The sequence below is a fragment of the Amphibalanus amphitrite genome, unplaced genomic scaffold (genome assembly GCF_019059575.1).
Source record: "Amphibalanus amphitrite isolate SeventyFive unplaced genomic scaffold, NRLGWU_Aamphi_draft 000275F_arrow, whole genome shotgun sequence".
Taxonomy (NCBI): Eukaryota; Metazoa; Arthropoda; class Thecostraca; order Balanomorpha; family Balanidae; genus Amphibalanus; species Amphibalanus amphitrite.
The window spans coordinates 1-26,223 of record NW_024881770.1 but is presented as its reverse complement, the minus strand read 5'-3'; the positions used below and the strand labels follow the sequence as shown (position 1 = coordinate 26,223).

Here is a 26,223-nt window from a genome sequence, read left to right as displayed (position 1 = left end):
ATATTTTTGATTTGAGGCATTTCTCGTTGTTGTGAGTGCTCAAACCGGTAAGTGAAAACCAGGGACCTCATATTGGATACGGATATCTCAACTCAAAACTAATGTTAAGGTGGGATGGCTACTTTAAGGTGATTCTGATTAACAAAATATTGTCCATGAATAAACATTGTTGAAAACTGAGCAAATAAGTTGCCGGATTGACTCAAACAGTACTTCATCGTGCTTTTATGTACGTTTTTAGAAAATTTGAAAGCGGCGTATACAGGAGAAATTGCATTCATGTCTATTTCTCCTTTTCATAATTTCGTTACAAATTTCATATACTCAAAACCTTGACACAAGTGTCAGGGTCGGTCTGCAGGCTGAAAACGACATAGGACTCTGACATCAACTATACTATACCATATCATCAATGGCTGAACAAACGAGCTCTCAGCGTCTGAAAAACGAGCCAATCCGGCTGCCACTCTCGGCACTGCGGCGGCACTCGACGGTCCCGACGTCCCTGGCGTGACAGCGGACCGTTCGTCGTCGCTACCGACGTCCGACGACCTGCCGCGCGGTGACCAAAACGGCCCGGCCGGACGGCACGGATGGCCTCTCCGGGGGAGTGGCCGACACGGCACGGCGCCGGTCGGGATGGAACGCCTTCCTGCACTCGGCCAGAGAGAGACAGTGAGAGTGGGAGAGAGAGAGAGAGAGAGAGAGAGAGAGAGAGAGAGAGAGAGAGAGAGAGAGAGAGAGAGAGAGAGAGAGAGGGGGGGAACTGAGGGGATGGGAGGGGAACCCGGAGCCCCGCCCGTCCGCTGTCACCACCTGACTCGGGAGTGGAAACTAGAATTCTCGGCCGATGTCATTCTGCCGTCGCCGTGCCCCGTTTTCTGAACAGTGTCTGAGCGAAGAGGATGGGATCTCATTTCGTCTTCGAGTGCCGGCGACCACCGTCCCCTGAGACTGTTCTATCGACGGTGTGAGACGGCTCACGAAGTGCGCGTTCCTGCTGGCATTCCACTGGGTGGCGAAATCGCTGCCGAGACAGCGTCGGTCCGTCCCGACCCACGCATGTGAACCCTGCAGTAGAGTAGCACATACTGCAACTGAACGCAGTGCATTTGTCGGAGCAATGGATAAACCGTCACTGAAAAGCTTCAAGTACCCTTTGATCCAATTGAAGTGTGGTACTTGTTTGTTGAGTGCCGACTTTAACTGTGCAACCGATTGCTTTATGTATATTTCATTAGCTTCGATGAGGTGATGTTCAAGCATTCTTCAGCTCAAACGCATTGGGGGTGCTCGAATAATTGGAGATGACATCGAGGACTGCTTGATGACAACTGATATCAGGCAGCTTGATGTACACTTATGTACATACTTACTCATCATGGGTACGAGAGTAGGGTAATTTCATTAATTTCTACATCCCATCTCCATTGTTGCGTTGAAGCATGGATTCTCGTGAGTAATGTGATTGTAGCTCAACTGCCACAACGTTTACCAACATACATTGTTACAAACTCAATTTTGTGTACATATTTTCTCATTTAAAACTGCAAATATTACCACAATACCTATTTCATTCCTCATTATATTATTATGCTAATTTTAGTTCTTTACTGTCATCCTTCTTCACCTTTAAAAAGGCAAAAGCCCTGAACAATGTCACACTTTACTTTTCCGGTTTTCCCTGCACTTCTCGTTTCGTCTGCCATTCGTCCTCAGACTTTGTCCGACACTCCTGATTGGCTCTCTAGCCGTGCTGTCGCAAATCCCTGCAAATTGCAAACTGCAACAACACTTTGCAAGTCCCTGGGTCTAATGCCTGGTTAAATTACCACAATAACTGTCAACTATAGAGAAAAGTAAGGACTTAGTTATTATGTGCTGCCGCCTCGGACTCACACAAGGCTCGAGTTCCGACGAGACTCAGTCAGCACTCCTTTCTTCGACTTCACCCGATGTTTGTCCAAGCCAATGAAGCCCCAATCGACGAAGTCAATCAGTGACTCTCCTGGTCGACTCTCCCCTCTCCCTTTTATCTTCTCTTTCCTCTCCTCTCTCTCTCTCTCTCTCTCTCTCTCTCTCTCTCTCTCTCTCTCTCTCTCTCTCTCTCTCTCTCTCTCTCTCTCTCTCTCTCTCTCTCTCTCTCTCTCTCTCTCTCTCTCTCTCTCTCTCTCTCTTTCGCTGTTCTGTGCTGGTCAGTTCCGACTGTCTCTGGTAACCACCGGTCGAGCCCCCCTCCTCTCTCCTCCCCTTACCACCCCCCCCCCCCCCTCCCTATCACATCGATCGTCTGGACCGGCCCGGCCAGGTGGGCCCTGGGATCGACTGGTCCCATCCAACAATGGACATAAGACGAACACAGCGTCTGTGAAGAAGAAACAGGCGTCCTACACATAACTGATGCAGGGTTGTATACCAATCAAGTCGATTGAATTGATTGATTTGATTCAACGCGTATTTTGAGTTGATTGGATTGAGTCGATTGACTTTTCGAGATGACTGGTTGACTGACTCGTTTGACTTCAGCGACTGGTTGACTGATTTGATTCCCGAAAATTAGAGTGACTCGTATGATTGAGTCGATTGAATGGAAAGTTCAAATAAGTTTTAGTTGACGAAAAATAATGACACCAATTGATGACATCAAAGATCACAAAACTACACTGAAAACTGCTTGTCATCACAACTGCAATATGGGGTAGATGGCCAAATAAAGAACAGGGCCTAAACATGAACAGCCAACTTTGACTTTCAACTGCAATAACTGCTCCAATCCTGGTGATAGAACCTGGCGATGCACCTACCTACCTTTCTGCACTCAGCAGGAAACGTTTTTTTATCCAGATGATAAAGTGCAAGGCCCTATATACTAATAAAGTGTGATTAATTAATAATTCACATCTCCACAACTCCTCAGAAACAACCCACTGAACTCTATAAATATCTGAAACCCCTACAAAAATAACTGAAACAAAAGCGCCGTTTTCGTCTCGCTAAATTTGCTGCATTGTTTAATTTGCAGCAGAACGTTTGTTGATCCTTTTCTCCTGAGAGCCTAAGCATAATATATTTAATACATTTCATTTTTCCTTAAAATATTTTACCGAATATTATTAAGTGGTTTTATTTCAAATGAAATAATAATTAAAACGAAATTGGTGTTGTACATACAACCGATTTATTTTATGATGATCTACCATACTACATGATTATCAATGACGTCATCTTACCAAAAAATCAAAAGACGTAGAATAAGGATTTATAAAAGCTTAGCCCCATCCCACGTCTCAAATGCAAATTGAAATGTGTGGAAAGATATTTCAGGCTGCCCGTCAGTCTCTGTCTAACCGAAACCGTCACATGCAGGTAATATATTTATTTCTATTTCCCTATGGTTAATATGTTATTGATGCATATTATCCATTAAAATAGACATGGTGTAGGGTAAATGGCCAAATCACGAACACTGCCAAAATCCGAGCAGCCAACTTTCAGCTGCAATATCTGATATTTAGTGTACCTAAATGGAGTTGGAATATGGCCAAAATTAAATTGACAACTTTTAGGTGAAAGGTGGTGATTTGGGTTCAGGGGCGAGTCAACTACTGGGTTATTTTGCACCCATTAAATGAAAATTCTGCTCCAATTCTACCCATTGAACCTCGATATCATGATCCACCTGTCCATCGCTAGCTATCCTTCCTTATCACATAGAAACTTTGAATGGTAGGGCAATTTATAATTTTAAATGACAATATTTTTATGTTTCTTCTGTAGGTATGTAGGTTGGTAGGTACACCAGACTGCTATGGACACTTTTCCAAGTTGGTGGGGCAAAAAACCTAATGTATGTCTTGGTTTGAGTCGTTTGATTGAGTTGATTGATTCCTTTCATTGTCGCGTTTGAGTCGATTGAATCAATTCCCGAAAACTGCTCTGACTTGATTGATTTGATTGGTCTCCCAAATTTGTCGTGATTGAATTGATTGCTATTGATTGAATCGTATACAACCCTGAACTGATGACAGTGGAATGCAACGGGAAAGGCAAGCAGACATGGCTTCAAGAGAGCGTGCATATAATAGAAACGTTTGTCGCCAAAAAGCACAAAGTCATATTCAACAAAGATGCGATATTTTCAGACGGGAAATGTGTTGATTTCCATAATTATCCCTAGATTCAGTGTGTCTCAGTTGTTTTTCTTCTCGCAGGGCAAAAGTTGAATTCTGAAATGATATACATCGCCAGTCGTTTGTGGAGTGAAGTGTTGACAACCACTCCTTAGTCAGCTCAGATGCCTTGTAATGCGCTGAGTCAGTCGTGCCGGACTTTGACCTTCGTTTATCCGCTGACCAGTGGCCACGGTCGTGTTTCGGTCAACTACAGCCAGCTCAGCACTCAGCAGTGCGCAGTTCTGGGTGGGTAAAATCCCGGTATAAATGAGCCACCGACCAACTAACGACGGGACAAAGCCGGCGCTGTGCTTCATTGCCTTTCCGCCCACACTGGCTGCGGATGACTGGACAAGCTGTGTGGTGGCGCTGACAAGGTTAGTGCAGATATCAGACTAGGTACTATTCAGACACAGATACAGACGCAGATTCAGATACAGACTAGAAGCTATTCAATTCAGTAGTATCTTTGCATTTTTCTCTCTCTCTCTCTCTCTCTCTCTCTCTCTCTCTCTCTCTCTCTCTCTCTCTCGCTCTATTTTTCTCTCTCTCTCTCTCGCTCTCTCACGTTCTTTCTTTCTTACTTTCTTTCTTTCTTTCTTTCTTTCTTTCTTTCTTTCTTTTTTTTCTTTCCTTCTTTCTTACTTTCTTTCTTTCTTTCTTTCTTTCTTTCTTTCTTTCTTTCTTTCTTTCTTTCTTTCTTTCTTTCTCTCTCTCTCTCTCTCTCTCTCTCTCTCTCTCTCTCTCTCTCTCTCTCTCTCTCTCTCTCTCTCTCTCTCTCTCTCTCTCTCTCACTTTCCTCTGCCCTCGCGGTATTACTTTTTATCATCGCGGTGCCTCCGCAGAATAGCATTACAGCGCTATTGCACTGGTCAGACGCAGCCTATCTCAGTTCGGGCGTCCCAGTGGTACCTTGCCCTGTATGTCGTCTGCCACCGACGCGGACGGCGGGAGAACAGGAACACAATCCATCCAGCAAGGACCACTGCAGGTTGTTCGCATGGGCGATGCATGTGAATTCAGTTTGAAGGGTATGGCTCGCAACTCCCTCACGGTTCAAAGAAGACTGGAGATCGTATTTTTTAAGATTTCGTACAAAGATATTTAAAAAGTCGTACTTTCATAAGTGTCATCGCATTTGTGGTAAATCAGGAAAGAAGAGAAACTGCATTTGCTATTCGGATGCGTCATGTGATGTGGATACAACGTGTTTTGTGCGTCATTGTCTATTCAAGCTGCAGAGCGCATATTTCTTTTCGAATTTCGGTTTTGATCGAGTCTCTCTGAAATGACTTGATCATATCCAAGCATTTGCATAACCCTTCATCCGTTAAAATGATATTGGTGTTTTTATTATCACCAAACTCCTTACTAAAATCAAGCAAACTAGGAAGCATTACAGTTTTCAATCATTTAAGCGTAAGTAGTTGGTACTCGTTGGAATCTTTGATATGCTTACCAATTGATTATCCGGGGCTACTGCGTTCGAGTGACAGCTTGATTTGTTATCATGATTTTATCGTGCAAAAACATTCCACTTTGGGGCATCACGCAACATTGCTGGTCAGGTTCCGTGCATCCCATACGATATACCGAAAGGCCATCCTCCTGCAGAAGCGGTACGGCTTACGGCTGCACCTTTCTGCAAGGGCTATCGTCCATCGTATCCGTCCGTATGGATGTGTACGATTGGACCGGGAGTTAGGTACTGCTGCTGCTCTCAGCTGTCAGCAGAGAGCGGACCTTAACTTCTTTAGGGGATGTCGTTAGTGGTGACTATATGAGAATAGGTGTTAGTGTCTGGTATCCGTGTCATTGATGTGTAATGTTGCGCTCACCTTATATTTTTCATTGATAATTTAAAAAATTAGTGGGGATACAAATCCACTTTTCCGCCTAATTTTTAAATTTTCATGTCAAATAAGGTGCCTCCACGGAGAACACGATACGAGTTTACTCTGTATGGTAGGGTAAACCATTACCCTTGCAATGACTCCTTGCAAGAGTGTAAAATTTACTCCGATGTGAAGGATCAGTTGGATTTTTTACTATTCTCGTCGGGGTAAACACCCAAGGAGTACAATTATTTTACCCTACTGACGATATTTTAGGGGACGTGTTATTCTCGGGACGAGAGTAAATTGAAGAAGTTACCACCTGGGAAGGAGTAAAAAACGAGAATAAAAAACGTCTGTGGACGTCTTACTCTTTCCTGGAGGGTAAACTCCCCAGGAATGAGTATATTTACTCCATGGTGGTGGGTAAAATCAAAGTGTTACCCTTCAGCCAAGAGTAAAACAACGGATTTACCACCTGGGAAGGAGTAAATACAAAGTTTTTACCCTCTGGAGAGTGGTAAAAAACGTCTGTGGACACCTTACTCTTTCCTGGGGGGTAAACTCCCCGGGAAGGAATATATTTACTCCGTGGTGGTGGGTAATACCAAAGTGTTACCCTTAAGTCAAGAGTAAAATAACGGATTTATCCTCTGGAAGAGAATAAATTAGAAGAGTTTACCCCGCGGTACGTGGTAAAAAAACGTCTGCGTGCCTCGTACTCCCTCCCAGCGGATTTACTCTCCAGGGGAGAGTAAAAAAGTTTTCAGTGTATCTCGCCACGTGGGAAAAAGAATAAATTGTCATCAAAGATGTAACCATTGACCTATAATAAGTACTTTTTAATATAATAAGTACTATAATATAATAACAATAATATAATACTATAATATAAGTATTATTATAATATAAGTATTATATTATACTATAATATACTATAATATAATATTATAATAAGTACTAAGTACTTTTTATAGGTCAATGGATGTAACATAGATTATCTGACAGTCTTGCCGTTGAAACAGTCGGTAGGAATTTAGGATGGCTTTGTTGAAATATGTTTCATGTGTTTGGCTCACCAGCGTTATGGATTACTAGCGGTTTGTGTACTGGCAGCATTAGGCCGACGCTGATCAATGAGAACAATATCGAAGGTCGTGCTTCTGAAATACATAACTTAATGTGCATGGTCAATTGGTCACAGACTTACCGTAAGTCAGTGATAAATGATCTGACGTAACATCACAAAGCAGGCTAATATTAGTGACTACAATCAGTAGCTCATACAAACGATTTGTGATCGGTAAAGTGATAAATATTTACGTCATTTACTCGACTGCATGCTGACTCGCGAGAATGATTTAATTTGTATGTTGCGGCTGTCAAACCCCATTTTACCAGACTAATAGCCAAATATGTACATTTATGTAGTGCTAACTCGCGCCCCGCAAGGGGGGGGCAGAATCTGCCCCCTCCCGTTTTTCGCCAATAACTTATAAACGCGTTACGTCAGCGACGCAAATCTCTCAGTATCTTATCATACATCAATTTAACGCGTTTTCTGAAAACTTGAACGAAATCCGTAGGAAAATATTTGAGAAAATGACGTTTTAGTGACGTCATGTCCGCCATTTTCGACTCAAAAAGCGGCAAAATTTCAAACGCCGCTAAGATCTTCATTTTTAAAGGAATCAAGACGTAACAAAAAAGGTTACACGTCATTCTACTTTGTCTATCAAATGGCTATCTCAGTTTTTTTTAATTTTGGATTTTGACCCAAATTAAAAAAACGGCCTTTTTGGGGAAAATAACTATAAAATCCAAAATGTTTAGTTTATCGACAAAACCGGAATGTATCTCAGATAGGTGGTCTGGTCTATGTGCACCTACATACCAATTTTTAGAAAAATCGATTAAAAAATGTGGGAGTTATTCAAAATTTTATGACGTCACGACACACAATTATTTTTGAAAAATTAATATTTTGGTAGTTTTAGGCCTCGTACGGAAACAAAAATAGCACCATTCAATTTGCTGTGAAAAACTGCATCAGAAAGACACTTTTTTAGGTCTTAACAACCAACTTCAAAATTTGACCTCACTTGACCTGACCTTGACCTGACCTCGACCTGAAATTAATCCAGATGCTGTCCATATCACTTATTGAGTGCTGCCTATTGAATTCTATGAATAAAATGACCCATAAAACATGTGTCGCACATGACCTTTTCTATATTTCGTTTTTGGTGACCTGACCTGACTTTGACCTTGACCTTTTCATGATGTTGTATGCAACGAATATTGTCCTGGTAGCCTAAGAACACGTTTTGGGCAACCAGTCTCAGTCCATTCTTCGGCAACTACGGTGCAAGGCCGACACTGTACAAACTTGCATTTTGTACCCTTGACCTGACCTTGACCTGACCTCTGACCTACTTAAGCAAAAAATGGGCTCTTAAGATCCGCCTTGTTGAGAGCTTTCGATTGCCGTTTTCCGAGTCTTTCTACGACCATCGGTTCGGAAGTAAGACAGGGGGCAGAATCTGCGCCCCCCCCCCCCCCCCCCAGCACGGCGCGTATGGCTGAATAGCCCAGCGCGGCGGGGCGCGGGTCAACTGTTTAGTACATTATTGATGCTTATGTAGACTGTGGTTGCGTCTTAGGTCCGAAAGCCGATATTTAAAATCACATGTTTGCTATATTGGGTAAACAATAACTCAAAACAGGCACAAGCCCGGCCGGCCCCTGCTCTGCCGACTCTCCCTCTCGTCTCTGGTCAGCTGTCGCTGCCCAAGCGGGGAGCGGGGTGGCGTTGCCCTAGCAACAGTTGCTAGGAGACGGCCGACGGCCTCCTCCCGCGGACGGATGCGGGCGGCGAATCTCAGCCGTCTATATCCGACGCACCATAAAAAACGACACACTGGTACACGAAACAATCCACGAAAGCGAGCGCTCACTTAATCGCACACAGCACATCGCGGAAGCACATGTCCCTGGTCCCACGCATAAAACACCACATACACTGGTACTCCCGCACTTCACTGTCCAGTGCACCGGGGCAACCATCCGATATGTCAGTCTCACCGCGGCGCCTGTCCTGGGCGTGCAGATCAGACGGCAGCAGGCGCTCCCGGAACGCCAGTCCCAGGCGAAGAGCGGTGACGGCATGGCGAGCCGCGTCGGTCCTTGCTGGCGGTCCCACAATGCGCAGGCCAGGCTATGGCTTGCGGAGCCACAGCTGAACAGTAGCCGGAGCAGCGTGATATCCGGAACATCACTACAGTTAACTCGCAGCGGCGGGCACTAGTTCGGGCGCAAAAGAACACAACGCTGAACACAGTACCCACCACAAAGCGTGTCGATACCCTACGACAACAGAAACAGAGGTTTGCCTGGTGCAGGTGCTCTTTATCAAATTATCTCTTCTAACCGGCCTGAGAGGAGAGGGCAGTGGTGGCTAACGGAAGAAGGATAAGTGCGTTCTCAGAAGTCGCAAATTGGCAAGTCAATGGTGCTTTGCATTATCCCCGTTCACAGGGAACCAAGCGATGTCGTCGTGGCCACTCGGACAACACATGGGTGCTACACCAATACCAAACTCGACAACTTCCTTCTGTTTCTGCACAGTCCCAATAAGCCTTACAGCACACCAACTACGATTTCACAGACCAACTTACAACTCAGTCACAACACAGCACAATGACATATCTCACAATCAACAGTCTCTTGATCTAGCACATCACCCGGGAACAAAACGATCGACAGGCTTGGGAATCCGGGAGCTGTGGCGTGGCGCCGGCACCGGCGCTGAACCAGCGTTGCTGGCGGCCACCGGCTCTACGGCCTCGGTGACGTCTGCGACATCAATCGCCAATCCAGCAGCGACATCGGAAGGGACCGTCGCAGCGGAGTCATCACCTGCAACTGCAATGCCTGTCGACAAGTCATCAGTGACGTCCGTCACGCCAGCAGGCTCATCAGCGTCTGAAATGCCAAGAGGAGCCGGTGGGACATAATCATCTCCTGTGGGCCACACAGCCTGTGGGTGAGACGGACCAGCTGGCCCGGCGGCCAGAGGAGAACCTGCAGTCCTCCCATCCGGCTGAAGGGCATCTGTAGAATCAATTGCCCCTCCGGCCGCCACGTTCGGGTTAGCAGTCTCTGAAAAGGTAAGGTCACTATCTGGGACTGGAACCACTGAGCCGTCGGGTCTGGGCTTCAACCTGTTATGATGCACAATAACCGATTTTCTGCCACCCAGCAAACGAACTCTGTAATTCAAATCCGACAGCTTCGCGGTCACAATAGCTGCCTTCCACGGCCTGACGAACTTGTAGTATTCACCACGTGGTACTACAGCTTTGAACAAATAAACAGGGTCACCAACCTCGAACTGATGCTGTGTCAGCTTCTTCTCGTAAAGCCTCTTGTTGCGCTGATGTCTGCTGTTGGAAGACTGGATAGCGATGTCGTGGGTCAGTTTCAACCGTTGCGTGAGCTTCTCCAGGTACTCTGACACAGTGGCTGTTTTGGTCTTCGTTGACGGCACCTGAAACTGAAGAGTGGCAGGCATCGTTGGGTTCCTGCCGAAGAGCATGAAATACGGTGAGTAACCAAGCGACGAATGCACCTTTGCACGGTAGCCCAACATCAATAGCGGCAGATGGACATCCCAGTCATCATGGTTACCGTCCAGGTACTTCGAAAGCATTCCCAAAATGGTACGCATCATGCGCTCACACTTGGCGTTACCCTCCGGATGATAGGGGGAAATCTTAGTTTTCTCAACGCCTAGCAGGCGGCAAACCTCTTCGATGAGAGCTCCTGTGAAATTGGCAGCGTTATCAGAATGAATTCGTCTCGGGCAGCCAAAACGAGAAATAAACTGATTCACCAGGACGTCTGCTACTGTTACTGCCTTCATGTCTGGCACTGGGTAAGCCTCACACCACCTGGTGAAATGGTCAACAACCACAAGCAAATGTCGATTGCCCTGTGAAGTAGTCGGCAAACCTGAAAGGAAATCGATTGAAATGGTCTCCAGAGGCTCCTCAGCGTAAAGCTCGCCCATCGACGCTCTCGGTCGGGGCACTGGGGCAGCTCTCGTGTTGCAGCGCTCGCATCGGCTGCAGAAATCCTTCACGGATTCGTCCATATTGGGCCACCAGAACTCGCGTCTGGCAGTCGCGACAAGGGCCTCAGCACTGTAGTGGCCTCCAGCTGGACCTGCGTGCAGAGAGGTCAGCACACCGGGAACAAGTTGCTGCGGTACGACCAGCTGCAACTGCTCCTCTCCACCTGCACGGGCACGATACACACGGAACAGCACACCGTCCAGCAGCTTCAGGCGGTGCCACTGTCTCAGCAGCGTCACAGCGCTGGGGGTCACGTTCGTCGATCTCGGCCTCTTTCCTGTGGACATGTGTCTCGCAATGTCAGCTATCGCAGGGTCCTGGTCCTGCTCGTGGCGAAGAAAGCCATTTGACCACGAGCCAGGAGACACTCTCATGACCGGGACACTCTCTGGTGCAGTTTGAGTCGCGGCATCCTGGGTCACCGGCGGACGTCGGCTCATGACATCAGCTGGTACGTTCTCAGACCCTGGACGAAAGATAATCTCGAAGTCATATTCGGACAGTATCTCCAGCCATCTCGCCAGCACTCCTGAGGGATTTTTGAAATTGAGAAGCCAGCGAAGGCTCGCATGGTCAGTCCTCAGCTCAAAACGCCTACCAAGCAGGTAGTGTCTGAAATGCTGGACGAAAATAACACAAGCCAGCAACTCCTTTCGTGTGGTGCTGTAGTTGCGTTGCGCCTTCGACAGCCTGTGAGACGCGAACGCGATCACCTTGTCCTCTCCATCCTGCTCCTGGAAGAGAGTAGCACCAATGCCTGTGTCAGAAGCATCGGTATCCAGCCGGAATCGACCAGCACCAGCTGAAAATCTGGGAAATGAGACCACTGGCGCGCTCGTAAGCGCACACTTCAGCTGCTCAAACGCGCTCTGCTGCATGTCACCCCATTGAAACTTTGCATCTTTGTGCGTCAGCTGAAACAGAGGAGCAGCTATTTCGGCGAAATTGCGCACAAACTTTCTGAAATATGACGCGAGTCCCAAAAAGCTCGACAGTTCCTTGACTGTACGAGGAGCAAGCCAGTCAACTACCTTGGCTACTTTTTCGGGATCAGCTCTCACGCCACCACCTGACACTACATGACCCAAAAAGTTGACCTCTTTACAAAACAAAGAACATTTCTCCAGATTCAGTGTAAGCCCTGCGGCCTGCAACCTCTGCAGCACCTTATCAAGTTTGGCCAACACATCCTCCACTCCATTCCCGTGAACCACAATGTCATCAAAATAATGAACACAGTCATTTGGCGTGATATCTCCCAACACACGATCAAGCAGACGAGCACAGGTAGCAGGTCCTCCTGCCAAACCAAAAATCATCCTTCGAAAGCGGTACGAACCGAAGGGTGTAGTGATGGTGGTCTTATCTCTATCTTTCTCGGACACACCGATCTGAAAATACGCGCTGTTCATATCAAGTTGGCAAAACGTATCAGAACCAGACAGCGCATCCAGCGTATCATCAATACGCGGGATCTGATACACAGGAATCTTACTGCAAGCATTCAAACGTCTCAGATCAGCAACCAAACGAAACTTTCCATTCTTCTTTCGAACCATAACGATTGGGGACGACCATGTGCCATTCGACTCCTCGAGAATCCCTTGGTCCACCAGCTCACTGATCTGTGCCTTGACCTCGGCTGCAAGGTGAGGGGGAACACGTCTGGGTGCCTGTCGAATGGGCGGGTGGTCACCGGTGTCGATGTCGTGGGTGACCACATCAGTGAAGCCGATATGGCCGTCAAACATATCCGCATAGCGGGACAACAGCTCGTGGACTCTCTGACGCTGCTCGTCAGTGAGGAGAGACTGATCGAGTTTGGCCAGTTTCTTCACATCAACATCTGTCGACGCCGAGAGCTCCGGTGCCTGCTCTACAAATCCAACCTCGACCGAAGCCAAACTTCGGTTTTTGAAGAGCGTGATCGGCTCTGCTGTCACATTCCGAACGACCACGGGAACACAAGCACGATCAACATTGACAATAGCACGCACCACCTCAACACCAGAGGGGACATCATCTGGCTCAATCAGAGCTGGGCCGACGTAATCGCAATTTGGCACAAGACCTTGAAGGACAATTTCACTACCAGGAGCAATCACGCGGTCACAGCTCAGAGACACGTTGCCCAAACTCACAGCCTGTGCAGAAACTGAGCGAACGGACACCTTGGGAACCATGACAAGACGTCTCCGACTCAAATCGATCACACACGGACAATGTTGAAGGAAATCCACTCCCAACAAACAAGGCACGTCAATTGCGTCAGACACAAACAGGGGAAGGGGGTAAGTGACATCACCGATCTGGAATGGCACTACGACCCGACCCAACAAAGGTAGGTCTTCTTTAGACGCAGTCTTTGCAGTTACACTGGTACGTTTCAGGGTCACATTTGAAAGGGCATCAAACACCGAGCTATGCAAAATACTGATTGAACTGCCGGTGTCCAACAAACACTCACATTTGACACCAGACACGCTTCCCGTAATGCGCATCGTATCAGTGATTGGGATTGACTTTTCATCATTGCTTACTGGGTCCGACCGGCGACCCCGTGTGAACGACCGGACCCTTGGTCGTTTCCCTGCTGTCGTTCTGGGCACACTTTGGCGATGTGACCTTCACCGCCACACACAAAACATCGACAGCGATTCAGACGGCACCGGTTACGGACATGACCGGCACGGCCACAACAGTGACACGTCACTGAAGCAGCGGCGTCACCTCTCGGACGCTGGACACGGTTGGGACGGTTTGACACATTTGGGTTCATCTGGGCCTGGTGCGTCACTGCAGCCAGGCGGGCCTCAAGCTCAGAGACACGTTTGTTCAGAGCATCAACAACAGACTGTTCCGACTCAAGAACACGGACTGGTTTCACAGCGGACTGAGAGCCTGGAGCACGCTGGTCGGGAGACACAGCGGAAGCAAGCGGGGATGCTGCAGCACCGATTGTTACTCGTGAACACTGAATGTTGCGCACCTTTGTGACGGCAGAGTCAAAGGAAGAAATGCCGTCGGCAATTACGGCAGTGTAATACTCCTGCGGAAGCGTAGCGAGGAAGTGACTGAACAGGAGAGGAGTGAGGTCGTCTACAGTAGGGAAGGCCAGCTTCATCAGCTTTTTGAAACGAATGACGAATGCATCCAGGGGCTCCTCTGCACTGTAGCGCAAGTTCCGAAGCGCCAAATGGTGGTCAGTCACCGATGCCTTGGTAAAGGCCGACTGTAGCCCCTCCACCACACCAGAAAATGAGCCAAGCTGGGACGCAGGCAGCCCATCATACGCATCGCGAGCAATGCCAGTCAAAGTCAGTGGCAAAACGTCAAGTTTGCGTCGCTCATCCCACCCCTGAATCCGAGCATAGCGGTCATAATCCTCCAAATACCGGCTCAGAGATCCATCCCCATTAAAACGCGGCAAAGAAACAAAAGACGACATCGCAGTGTCAGCGGGGTCACGCACTGTGGGTCTAACAGCCATCTCAGAACCAGAGTTTAGACTAAGACCAGGCGGCGGCTTTACATCATCAGGCCTGACAATGAAATGCAACAAACACACAGAAAAAAAAAATCCGGAAAATGGGTACGACTGGGAAAGGATAGGACACAGGCAAATGATCGTTTCTCACATATGAAAGGACCAGGAAAAATAAAGGCACCTACACATGAAAGGATATTACACGGAAAGGATGTAACTTTTTAACTTTTCTTGCGATGAAAAAATAGTTTCTTCTATAAAAACGACGATCAACGATGAGCCACAGCGGTGAAGAAATCAGCGAAAGTTCAGTTCAGTGAGGCAGTGAACGAGGCCTCAGTCACTCGACGAATTTCACAGAAACTGCACGACTCACTGCCACTCTGCAGACATTGTCCGGAGCCGAGACAGTTTTTACGAGCGACATTTGGAATATGCGCACACAGGTCATGGAGCAGCGTGTCACCAACCTCAATGGACGAGAGCTCGAAGTTGACCTGTCTCATGGCGCAGTCTCGAAGATGTTGCAGTGCAGACGGTAGCTGGCCACAGCAGCGTTGGTAGTCCCATCTTGATCTTGTCTCATCTTAGCTAGCAAGCAAGCCAGCTCCATCTTGCTGTCTCGCCACGCATCAAGCGGGCCAAAATGTAAGTGCAAAAGGCACAGGAAATAATCGGCTTTACATGTTCTCACTTTGAAGCGGCGCTAAAAAGTCAAGACTCAAAAGGCATGGTCTTGCGTCTGCGATAGACACGCACCGCTGCCACCAATGTAGACTGTGGTTGCGTCTTAGGTCCGAAAGCCGATATTTAAAATCACATGTTTGCTATATTGGGTAAACAATAACTCAAAACAGGCACAAGCCCGGCCGGCCCCTGCTCTGCCGACTCTCCCTCTCGTCTCTGGTCAGCTGTCGCTGCCCAAGCGGGGAGCGGGGTGGCGTTGCCCTAGCAACAGTTGCTAGGAGACGGCCGACGGCCTCCTCCCGCGGACGGATGCGGGCGGCGAATCTCAGCCGTCTATACTTTATAGTCAAAGCAGTGACTCAAAGTATTCTGGGAATAAGTATAGGAACTATCGAAATCATCAACGAGCATTCAAAATTATTGTGTGTGAATTTCTGCCGCTGTGTTTTGCCGTAGAAAAACAATCTACAATTTAAATGTGCTCTGAACAAAATGTATCAGTGGTAGATTCTCACAGCAGGCTTTGAAACGAACGAGGTGCTGAGCGAACAAGAAGAATTGGGAAATCCGCATCCCGAGGCGTGTTTGAAAAGCAAACTGCATCCTCACGAAGAGCAGCAGCCATTCGCACACAATTGCCCCGAAACACCGCAATCGGCTTTTCAGCGACGAGCGCAGCGTTGATTCAGAGACAGAGCTGAACTTTTGCTGTATTTTCCGGGAACCACCGCCCTACCATCGACGTGTCAACAGTGACGCTCAGCCCTCAGTGACGCTGATGTTGCATTGACAGTTGACGGCTGCTGTCTTCACAGGAGTTTTCCAATGTCCAGGAATGTGCTGGCAGCTTCCAGAGCCATCTGAACACTGCATTTCACGCTGAGGCAGATGCGACACACATCGCACTTCACCTCAGAAACGGTCGCCCATTCTTACACCGGGCATTGGTACTGAATACTGATCTTACGTAAAATATAGACGCCGATCCCTCATCAACTGGGCACATTTATTACAGCGCGGTCACAGGTTCACCCATGCAATGGTCCCTGCAATGGTCCCATGCACAGGGACCATGCAATGGTCCCTGAGCCCTCGCGAAATTTAACGCGGAATGGATGCAAAGCAAAACGAGTTATTTTGCCTTGGCATATGATTCAATCGGCACCTGTTTACATATGCTTATGGTGTTAATAAACTGAACATGCTTTAAATGCGCTATATTACGAAAAGGGAATAATTGAATTTTTATGTACTTTATTTCCATTTTCATTTTAGTGAAGTATATGTGACAAGCGGCTGTGCTGCTTCCCTTTTAGCAGCACAAGTTGTGTTTACGTTGCTGTTATAAAATACAGGTTACTGCCGTTCGTTGTCGAACAGGTTTGGTTCATTAATGTTGGCTCAAAATGTAAGTAAAATGTTTAAATTCTTCATTTCATTTATTCACCATATCAGCCACGGGACATGCCCATTTACGGCCAAAGTCACAGCATATTTGATATTAACCCTCGCCCGTAAACGGTGTTTTGCCACCTTCGCCCATGCAGGAGGGGGGGGGGGGTTGGTGCGACTCCCCCTGGCGTTTGAAAACGGAGCGTCGTAGAGCTTAGCGAAAAAGACCAACGGATTGCTCTCAACGATTGTTTAACGATCTCGCGATTGGTGGGATATTTTTTGGTCCGGTCAACATTTGACCTACTTATGACCGGTCAAATGTCAAATTTTCGGGAAAATCTAACTTTTCAGATTTCCGCGCCGATTGCGGCAAAACGGTAAGAGATATCGACTTGAAACCTTCACTATCGTGATCCTTGATCAATTCTTTATCGTTTGGTGTGTATTTCGATGTCATAACTCTAAAAATGATGCGTTGGGAGCATCGGAAGTCTGCAAGGTCATTTGTGCATTGGGTCACGTCAGGCGTGTGACGTCACTGACCTGACCCTGACCCAAAATGAACTACAAGAAACAACCGACGATGCCTGAAATGGATAGCAAATTCGAATTCAGGGCATCAAAATACCCCGATAAGGCATACAAGTGCAAGAAGTCATTACAGGTCAACCGAGGTCACTGACCTTACCTTGACCTTAAGTAACCTTCAAAATGTCAACGGACATTGTGCCAATGTCAAATCAGCCAGTTATGATTCTAAAACAATCCATCAGTGTGTCAGGTCAGTCGGCATTTATCCCAATGTGAAGCAATCTCCAATTTAGCGTAAAACTGGCCGGAGGTTGTTCCCTTTAAGACGTCATAACTCCGTGACCTGACATGAACTTGACAAAAAAAATACCAAAGGTTGCGCAAAGGATGCCCCATATAGGGTACTGAAAATTTGAGCAGGCTATCTGAAACGGTTCGGCGTGTAGCTAAGAAAAACCTCAGGGGGCTGCACCAACCCCCCCCCCCCCCTACATGGGCGAGGGTTAAAAATACATAAAAATACAGTCGTCATAGAATTAGCCCTATTGCCAGAGTAAAAAAATATAAATAAACAAGCAGCAAGAATTGTACGAGTTGTATGCGTGACGAAACGGCCGAGCCAAAGTACGACCGCAAGAAGCTGGAGTCGACATTATTTTTCAATATATGCGTGTCGAGAACATTAAATCATGTTGAGTTCGTTCGTCTCACATTCAGTGGACAAAGAGAAAAGTGATATAAAGTACATAGGCGGCTGCCGGCTATGGTCGAGAGTTTCTGAACATTCTGAATATTTGCATTTTTTATATAAATACTATGTTTATAATGTTGCTGAATATATGACTATCTGAATATCTGAATATCTGAATATTTGACCTTTTGGAAGCTCATTGTCTAAGTTTTCACCTGATAGAAGCTGCGTTGAATTATAAATAAATTGCTCTAGGATATTTGAAACGACGCCTGTCACGTTTCGCAAAGTTGGTGAGAAACGGGGATATGTAGAAGATAGGTGCTCAAGTACTCCCCCGAGAGAAGCACGTAAGTTCATGCCCCAACGGCCAGAGGTTTTATCCTATGACCCGAGTCATGCTGCTGCCGGTGGTGCTGCAAAAGTATACATACTCATCCTCGGTATTCCACTAGCCTAATCTGTGCTCGAACTTCCTCAACAACTCCTAAATGTATTCATCAGTGGGCGGCTTGAGCCTGGCCTTATCAGAGCGTACGGCGCACTAACGGCGATTTCAAAGGGCATCGTCCCCCACGAGTAGCATGCGCCGCACTGTGCGGCCTCTCTGTCGGATATCATGGTGGCGGTGCAGTGTTGTTTCGGGAAGTCTGTGCCCGTGGCGGCCACCCCCGTCGGCGCTTCTCGGAGCTGAGAGCTGACCCCAGGGCAGCAAAGGTCGTGGCTTTATTGGCGTTTGTTACGGCTTTGATGCGGCTCATCGCTGGCTTTCTGAGACGTAAAGAGCAGGGGCGTAGCCGCGATTACCGCGAGCTGTCCCGGTGTCCCATGGCTCTGAAAAGGTAAATAGCTTAGATAGGTGTACAAATGACGTGTGTGCGGCCAGACAATATCGAGGGTGATGGTACATACATGAGTCATAGCGATCAATATGCCTTCACGGAGACTCATTCATGTATTGTTGTGCAGTTGACAGATGACATCCCAATTAATATTGGGATGTGAGGAAAAATTGATCTGCGAATCAATATCCTTCATGAAAATTATTCTTTCCATCTCGTGCATTCTGGCAAGTATAAGCAGAATACTAATGCGTGCATATTATATTTGTTTAGCATTTTATTGCACGTATCAAGAAGTTTATGTTAGCAAGGTGTATATGTATTGTACACGTATATGCCGAATTGAATAGGTGTGTGTTGCATCCTCTGTCGCTGCCGCCGACACAACTGCTCCGGTTCGTGCCTGTATTCCGCAACCCGGTCCGACACCGACTGCCAGCACCCGCTCGGCCCGACTCAGACACTCCCTCGGCCCTGACCTGCCCCGCGGGCACACACTGAGCCGGGCCGGTGCACGGCGGCACAGCCTACCAGCAGCCGGTCCGCGGAACGGGTCCAAAACATAACAATCCCTTTCCTTGTAAACAACAACAAAACCTGACGCCTCACTATGGCCAGATCAAACAGAGTACCCGAAACGATCTGGCGGTCGCACCAGCCTACCACTGCGCGTGCGGTAACCGACAGTCGCTGGTATCGCTGAACCGGCGACCGGAGCACACGGAATAGCTGGTTCTCCGAGATCGACACAAGCGTCATACTCAACAATTACCTCTTACAAAAAGTGCTGTTACGCTTGAACAGTTTCCCGTCCCCCGGCCGCCTTACAGTCAACTGTGAACCGTTCACACTGACGACAGTATACGGTTCCCTGAAGAACGCAGCACTCAGTTTGTCCACTTTACGGGGCACACGAACCAACACTTTGTCACCCACGCGTATGTTATGCGGCGTTGCGCGTCGCCGCCTGTCCGCATACTCTTTGCCGCGCTTCCCGCTACGATCATGGGCCGCCTGCACCGCTCGGCGCCCGGGTGCTGGCGGCGGATCGACCTCCGGCAGCTTGGTCCTCAGCTCCCGGCCGTAGATCAGCTCCGCCGGACTTTTCCCGGTGGACGGGTGTGGCGTGGTCCGATACGCCAGCAGGAAGGCCTGCAGAGACTCCCGCCAGTCGCGCTGCTCCGCCACTGAAGCTCTGATCGCTTTGAGCAGCGTCCGGTTTTGCCGCTCAACGAGTCCGTTTGCCTGCGGCCACAGAGGTGTAACAGTCAGGTGACGGATCTGACATGTATCACAGAATCTCTCGAACTCCGGGGAGGTCAGGTTCTTTGCGTTATCGGTGGTCAGCGTTACCGGTAAGCCGAGTCGTGCAAACACTTGTCTCAATCGATCGATGATTAATGACGACGTAGTTGACCTCATGACTTCAACTTCTACCCACCGCGAATACCTGTCCGTAACAACGAGCAGGGACTCACCAGCTCGATCGCAACTGTTCGGTGTCATGCAGGCTATCGTCCCAAACTTTGATAATCTCTCAGGAAAAAGTAAGCTTGACATCCTTTTATTTAATAGAAACGTCACAAGCATGGTGGGTGTACATGTGGCTCACCACTTACAAACATACATTCAAAACACCAGGCGATTTACTAACACAACGTAACATTGACACAAGTACGAGTATACACACTCACAGCCACACACCACCTTCCAGCACACACACTCACATCACTCATCTGAGCCGGCGGTGGCCGCCCTGTGCACGGGACCGAGCGGGCTTTCCCTATTCCAGTTGGATGCTTCGTGGGTAGTTGGCGGGGTCGGCGTGGTTCTGTCCCCTGCTGGCTGTGTTAGTGGATCCATCATTTATTATATTGTTAAATTCTGTTGCAATTGTTTAGCTTTGGAGAGGCGCCTCGACTTAAGCGTTAGCTTTTGCGCCGATCCGCCATGTAAACGTGTTTGCATTTGTCAATGAGACAATAAAATACTTGTGTGTGTGTGTGTGTGTGTGTGGGGAACGGCCCGCAGAGATCCAGACTCACGTCCCGCCACGGTCCAGACGGCAACTCACTGGGCACCACCGGATCTGGTGAGTTTGCTGTGGACACAACTTGACAGGCATGACACATCTTGACAAGGTGTTCTACATCTTTGTCAACACCCGGCCACCATACCTTACTTCTCAGCCGTTGTTTGGTCCTCATCATTCCTTGGTGTCCTTCGTGGGCCAGCTGAAGTACACGTTTGCGTAGAGACACTGGAATGACGAGTCTGTGACCACGCAGCACCAAGTCGTCATACACGCACAGTTCGTGACTCACCGATTTATATGGACTCGGACATTCACCAGGACGGCCCCTCGGCAGCCACTTCACGACTTCCTGCAGCTCGCCATCCCTTCTGGTCCCTTCTTGGATCTGAGCCTTCGACAAGGCTACTGGAACAGCGTGCGACGACACGAAGCGGACGTACTCCTCGGCACTCCCGTCTTGGATCCCAGCCGGTTCTCGCTCCTGAGTCAGCCTACTGAGACAGTCAGCAATGTTATGTGGGCCGGGCACATGGCGAACAGTATAGCGGTAAGGCTGCAGCCGGAGCACCCACCTCTCCACGCGGGCTGGTGGCTTAGATGATGGGGAAAACATCGCCTCCAACGGCTTGTGGTCAGTGACCAACACAAAATTCACGCCGTACAAGTACATACGGAAGCGCTCGCAGCCCCACACTACAGCCAGGGCCTCGCGCTCCGTCTGTGAATAGCGCTGCTCGACATCAGTCAGGCTTCGGCTGGCGTATTCGACCGGCTGCAGCAGCCCATCAGGCTGTCTCTGAAGAAGGACGGCACCAAGTCCTACAGGAGAAGCATCCACCACTAGCTGCGTCTCTGCGTGCTGCTGAAAATAGGCCAAGGTTCTCCTCTGAGACAGCTGCCTCTTCAGAGTAACGAACGCGATCTTCTGAGGCTCGTCCCACCGCCACTCTGCTGCCGACTTCGTCAGCTCCCTGAGAGGAGCAGAGACTGTGGACAGATTCGGGATGAACCTGCCCAAGAAGTTGACGAGTCCCAGGAAAGACCTCACCTCGGCTGGTGAACTCGGCTCCCGGGCGTCCAAGACTGCTGCCACCTTCTCTGTTGTCGGTGACACCCCCTGCTTACTCAGATGGTGACCCATGAAGACCAGCTCTGTCAAGCGGAAGCGGCACTTTTCTTTGTTGAGCGTCAACCCCGACTCCATCAAGCGCTGTAGAACGACATCAAGACGCCGATCATGCTCCTCTACTGTGGAACCAAAAACCACAATATCATCTGCGATATTGCGTGCTCCTTCACAGTCTGCCAGGACCTGCTGGATGACCCTCTGGTGGATTTCGGGGGCACATGAAATTCCAAACATAAGACGCCTGTAACGATACAGCCCTCGGTGTGTCGCAAAAGTAGTGATGGACCTGGACTTCTCATCCAGCTCAATCTGATGAAACGATTGGACAAGATCTAGTTTCGAAAACACCGCGGCGCCAGTCATCTCGTGCAACACATCATCGATAGTGGGCATGGGATGTCTTTCCCTCTTGACTGCTGTGTTAGCTCTCCGCATGTCGACACAAAGTCTAATGTCTCCGTTACTCTTCGGGGCACACACAATTGGAGACACCCATGGTGTCGGGCCACTGACCTTTTCAATGATCTCCTGTTGTAGCAGCTCCTCCAGCTTCTTCTCTACAGCCTTCTGGAGCGCCACTGGGATCCGTCGCGCCTTCTGGGCCACTGGCTGGACGTCGGGATCGATGTGCAGCTGCAGCTGGAACTGCTTCAGCTTGCCAAGGCCACTGAAGAGCATCGGGTACTTGTCAGTGGGATCACGGCTCAGTGAAACAGAGCTCACTTCGGGACCAACCCGCAGCAACCCGACCTTTTCAGCGCTCTCCTTACCCAACAACGATATATGCGAGCCGGGGATCACATAAAATACAGCATCTGGCACTGTGACGTCATCAAATGATATCGCTGTTTTAAAATGTCCCACGACCTGCATCGGTTTCCCGGATCCATAGGCAAATAGTCTACGACGGCTAGGCAGCAATTGCACTCCCTTAAAGCTGGCTCTAAAAGTGGTCTCGCTCATCACATTGCAAGTCGCACCAGAGTCGACCAGCACTTCACACACCTGCTGACCCACCTGGATGGGAAAACGTCCCTCCCTCGCTGCAGAGCTGAGGCTGAAGACGTGGTCTTCGATCTCGGAGTCGACGTCGACTCCAGACGACACCACCTGGACTCGATTCGCAGGACGCCGGAGGGGCCTGTCACACATATTCTGAAAATGGCCGTACCGTTTGCATGCAAAACACCTCCGGCTCACAGAGACACAATCATCTGCCCTGTGGTTAGACCTGCCGCAGCGGAAACACTTCACCTGATTCGGCTGAGTCGACCTGCCTGGTGGTGCTGGTCTCGATTGCGATCGAGATGTTTCCCTCGTGCGGTCCTGACGGACCGTCTGAAGCATCTCGACGGGGCCCGCAGCCGCAGCAGCTGCAGCACCTTCGATGACGTCAGCCTGTCGGTCGGCATTCTCCATGCTTCTCGCGATCGAGAGAGCCGTCTCGAGGGTCAGACTCGGCTCCCTCAGAAGGCTACAGCGTAGCCGATGGCTGTGGCACCTGTCAACCAGCTGGTCCCTGATCATATCATTTTGCATTGCCCCATATTCACACGTCTTGGCACGGCTTCGCAATCTCGTCACAAAAACATCGATCGGCTCTTCTGGCTTCTGACTTTCCTTATGAAACATATGACGCTCATAAGTGACATTTTTCTTTGGCAAAAAGTGACTGTCCAAAATTTCAATAGCTGCATCGAGCGACTCTACCTTGACATGCTCATCCACAATAGCATGAAACACTTCTTGGAGCTCAAGACCTCCCAAATGCAGCAACAATGCAACTTGACGCTTGTCACCAGATATATCGTTGGCAGTGAGGCAACAGAAAAACGCTCTCTTCCAAGCGCTCCACTTACTGGGTTCGTTGCAATCAAACGGTGGCAGGGAGCCGAACGTACCGTCCATCTTGAGTTCAAATCCTCGTCGCCAAATGTTGCATCCTCTGTCGCTGCCGCCGACACAACTGCTCCGGTTCGTGCCTGTATTCCGCAACCCGGTCCGACACCGACTGCCAGCACTCGCTCGGCCCGACTCAGACACTCCCTCGGCCCTGACCTGCCCCGCGGGCACACACTGAGCCGGGCCGGTGCACGGCGGCACAGCCTACCAGCAGCCGGTCCGCGGAACGGGTCCAAAACATAACAGTGTGTAATGTCACAATGTATGTGAATTGTACCATGTATGCACAGCCCTCAGCAGACTGCGTGGTAGGTATTCTTTTTTTTCGACAAAACCGATATTAACTCAAAGGCTATGCTATCAGTCGGTCGGAACTCACTGCAAATAGATGCGCCATGCTCCACTCCTTCGATTAGGTCTATCACTAAACAAAGTATACGCCTTGTGTGGCAACAAAATGCAAAAGTTTGTTTTAGGGGGCAAATATAAACTTTTAGGTTTTTTTGCCGAACTAGATGGAAAATGAATAGGTACGGTGATGATGCCAACCCAAGGTGCGGAGTCTTAAGTACAGGCTCCACGGCACACTTTTTCGGTTTTTCGTTTCGTTTTTTTCGCTTTTTCGGCTTCATTAGACGATCAGCTTCACTTGATAACATTGGTGTAGCTCCACGGCAGCGAAACCGAAAAAACGAAATCAGCAACTCGAAAAAGCGACGCGAAAAATCGAAAAAACGACTCTAAAAAGCGAAAAAAGCGACTCTAAAAATCGAAAAAGCGAAAAAACGAAGCGACTCGTCCAACCCAAAAGTTTGGATCGACAATCAGCTTTTCCAAGTAACCTTGAGTTCTTCGGCTTCAGCACGTGACTATGTGGTAATACTGATGCATGTTTCCGACGATTCACATTTCGGTACTCCTAATGGAAAGGAAGGAATTTAATCGCTCAATAGTATTTCAGTGTAGGTATGCACATATTATCCACGTGAAAGGATTGAATAGCGATTAATTATGCGAGATATATGCACGTATTTATTTCATCTTTTGTAACAATTGTTCATCATGCTTCTAGCCGCACCCTGCTAGGGGGCGGTGTTTGAACACCACCTGCAGATTTTCGCTAATATCTAAAAAAAAGGTGACGTTTCGCGCCACTGTTTTTGGCACACCTTAGCAAGCACCTTTTTTACACATGTTATGAAAAATGTCAGGACCAAAGTGGTCTCTCAAGGTCAGGTCACCAGGTCAGGTAACCTGGTGATAAATGCAATGCTCCGATACCCTGTCAACGTCGTACAGTACACCCCTCGAAGATCGAAATGAGCCCCCCAGCATGAAACCGTTTTCTAATATCGGTGGCGATATACATTCCAAAAGAGAGAGAGAGAGAGAGAGAGAGATAGAGAGAGAGAGAGAGGAGAGAGAGAGGAGAGAGAGAGAAAGAGAGAGAGAGAGCGAGAGAACGAGAGCGAGAACGAGAGCGAGAGCGAGAGCGAGAGCGAGAGCGAGAGCGAGAGCGAGAGCGAGAGCGAGAGAGAGAGAGAGAGAGAGAGAGAGAGAGAGAGAGAGAGAGAGAGAGAGAGAGAGAGAGAGAGAGAGAGAGAGAGAGAGAGAGAGAGAGAGAGAGAACAAGATAACCGGTCCCGCTTCCTACCCCCCCCCCGCTCCACGGGCGATGGTTGGATTTCTGCACCCAGAATGTTCCAGTTGTTCCTACGCCTATGCAAGTTGGTACACATGACACAATGAACCGGAATATGGCACCCGTGACCCCTTGTTATGCCCTGAGGTCATATCAGGTCGCGAAAGGTATGCACAATTTTCGGTAATAAATTTCGATAAAGGCATGCTACTATAGAGCGATGAAAACACATTCGATGTGTTTGATGTTCTACTGGACGATACAAATCGACTGATATGCATCACGAACTTTCCGGCCAGGTCTTGACCTAGACCAGTACATTCTGGGTGCAGAAATCCAACATCGCCCGTGGCTAAAGGTTCATTCGATGCGTCTCGACCAGAGAAATACGTTTCTGGTGAAGGAAAGCTCGTGCAAGTTTAGAGTCAAAAGTTATTGTAGAAAAACTGTTTTTGCAGAATCGTGTCTATTTCGGACGTTTATGCTCTGCAGGATAAACCGTGGATCTTACGTCAAATCTGAGGACATGCTAGCGAGAAGAACGTTAAAAGAACGTTTGATTGCGCCTTTCCGCGGCGCTATAGCTCTATCCATTCCTGAGCTATGGACCGGTTTGTCGAAACTGTCGAAGTTTGACCGATATGGCGAAATTTTACCTTCGATGACCTTTAATGGTCTGCCCTTTGGCCTACACCTGACTTAAATGGCCGAAGCAGTGTTATTTTTTTTTTGCTGTTTCG

At 48.5% G+C, this 26,223-nt stretch overlaps 1 protein-coding gene across 1 annotated transcript; it reads right to left on the bottom strand.

Moving 5' to 3' along the window:
* Window positions 1-9,967: 9,967 nt before the first annotated feature.
* On the bottom strand, window positions 9,968-23,847 carry LOC122387159. The gene is made up of 6 exons (XM_043377076.1): window positions 23,841-23,847; window positions 22,957-23,134; window positions 22,453-22,606; window positions 19,548-20,020; window positions 10,395-10,590; window positions 9,968-10,030 (listed from the first exon to the last, which is right to left on the bottom strand). Exons 1-6 carry the CDS (start codon window positions 23,845-23,847, stop codon window positions 9,968-9,970), a joined length of 1,071 nt encoding a protein of 356 aa, XP_043233011.1.
* Between the last annotated feature and the right edge of the window lie 2,376 nt (window positions 23,848-26,223).

Bases quoted from the DNA above. Each gene is read 5' to 3' on its own strand.
- LOC122387159 (XM_043377076.1), bottom strand. The intron at 22,607-22,956 runs GTGGGTCAGCAG...GATGCTCTTCAG, and splicing joins AGGGACGTTTTCCCATCCAG to TGGCCTTGGCAAGCTGAAGC. The intron at 20,021-22,452 runs GTCAGTGGCCCG...CTGTGGCCGCAG, and splicing joins AACAGGAGATCATTGAAAAG to GCAAACGGACTCGTTGAGCG.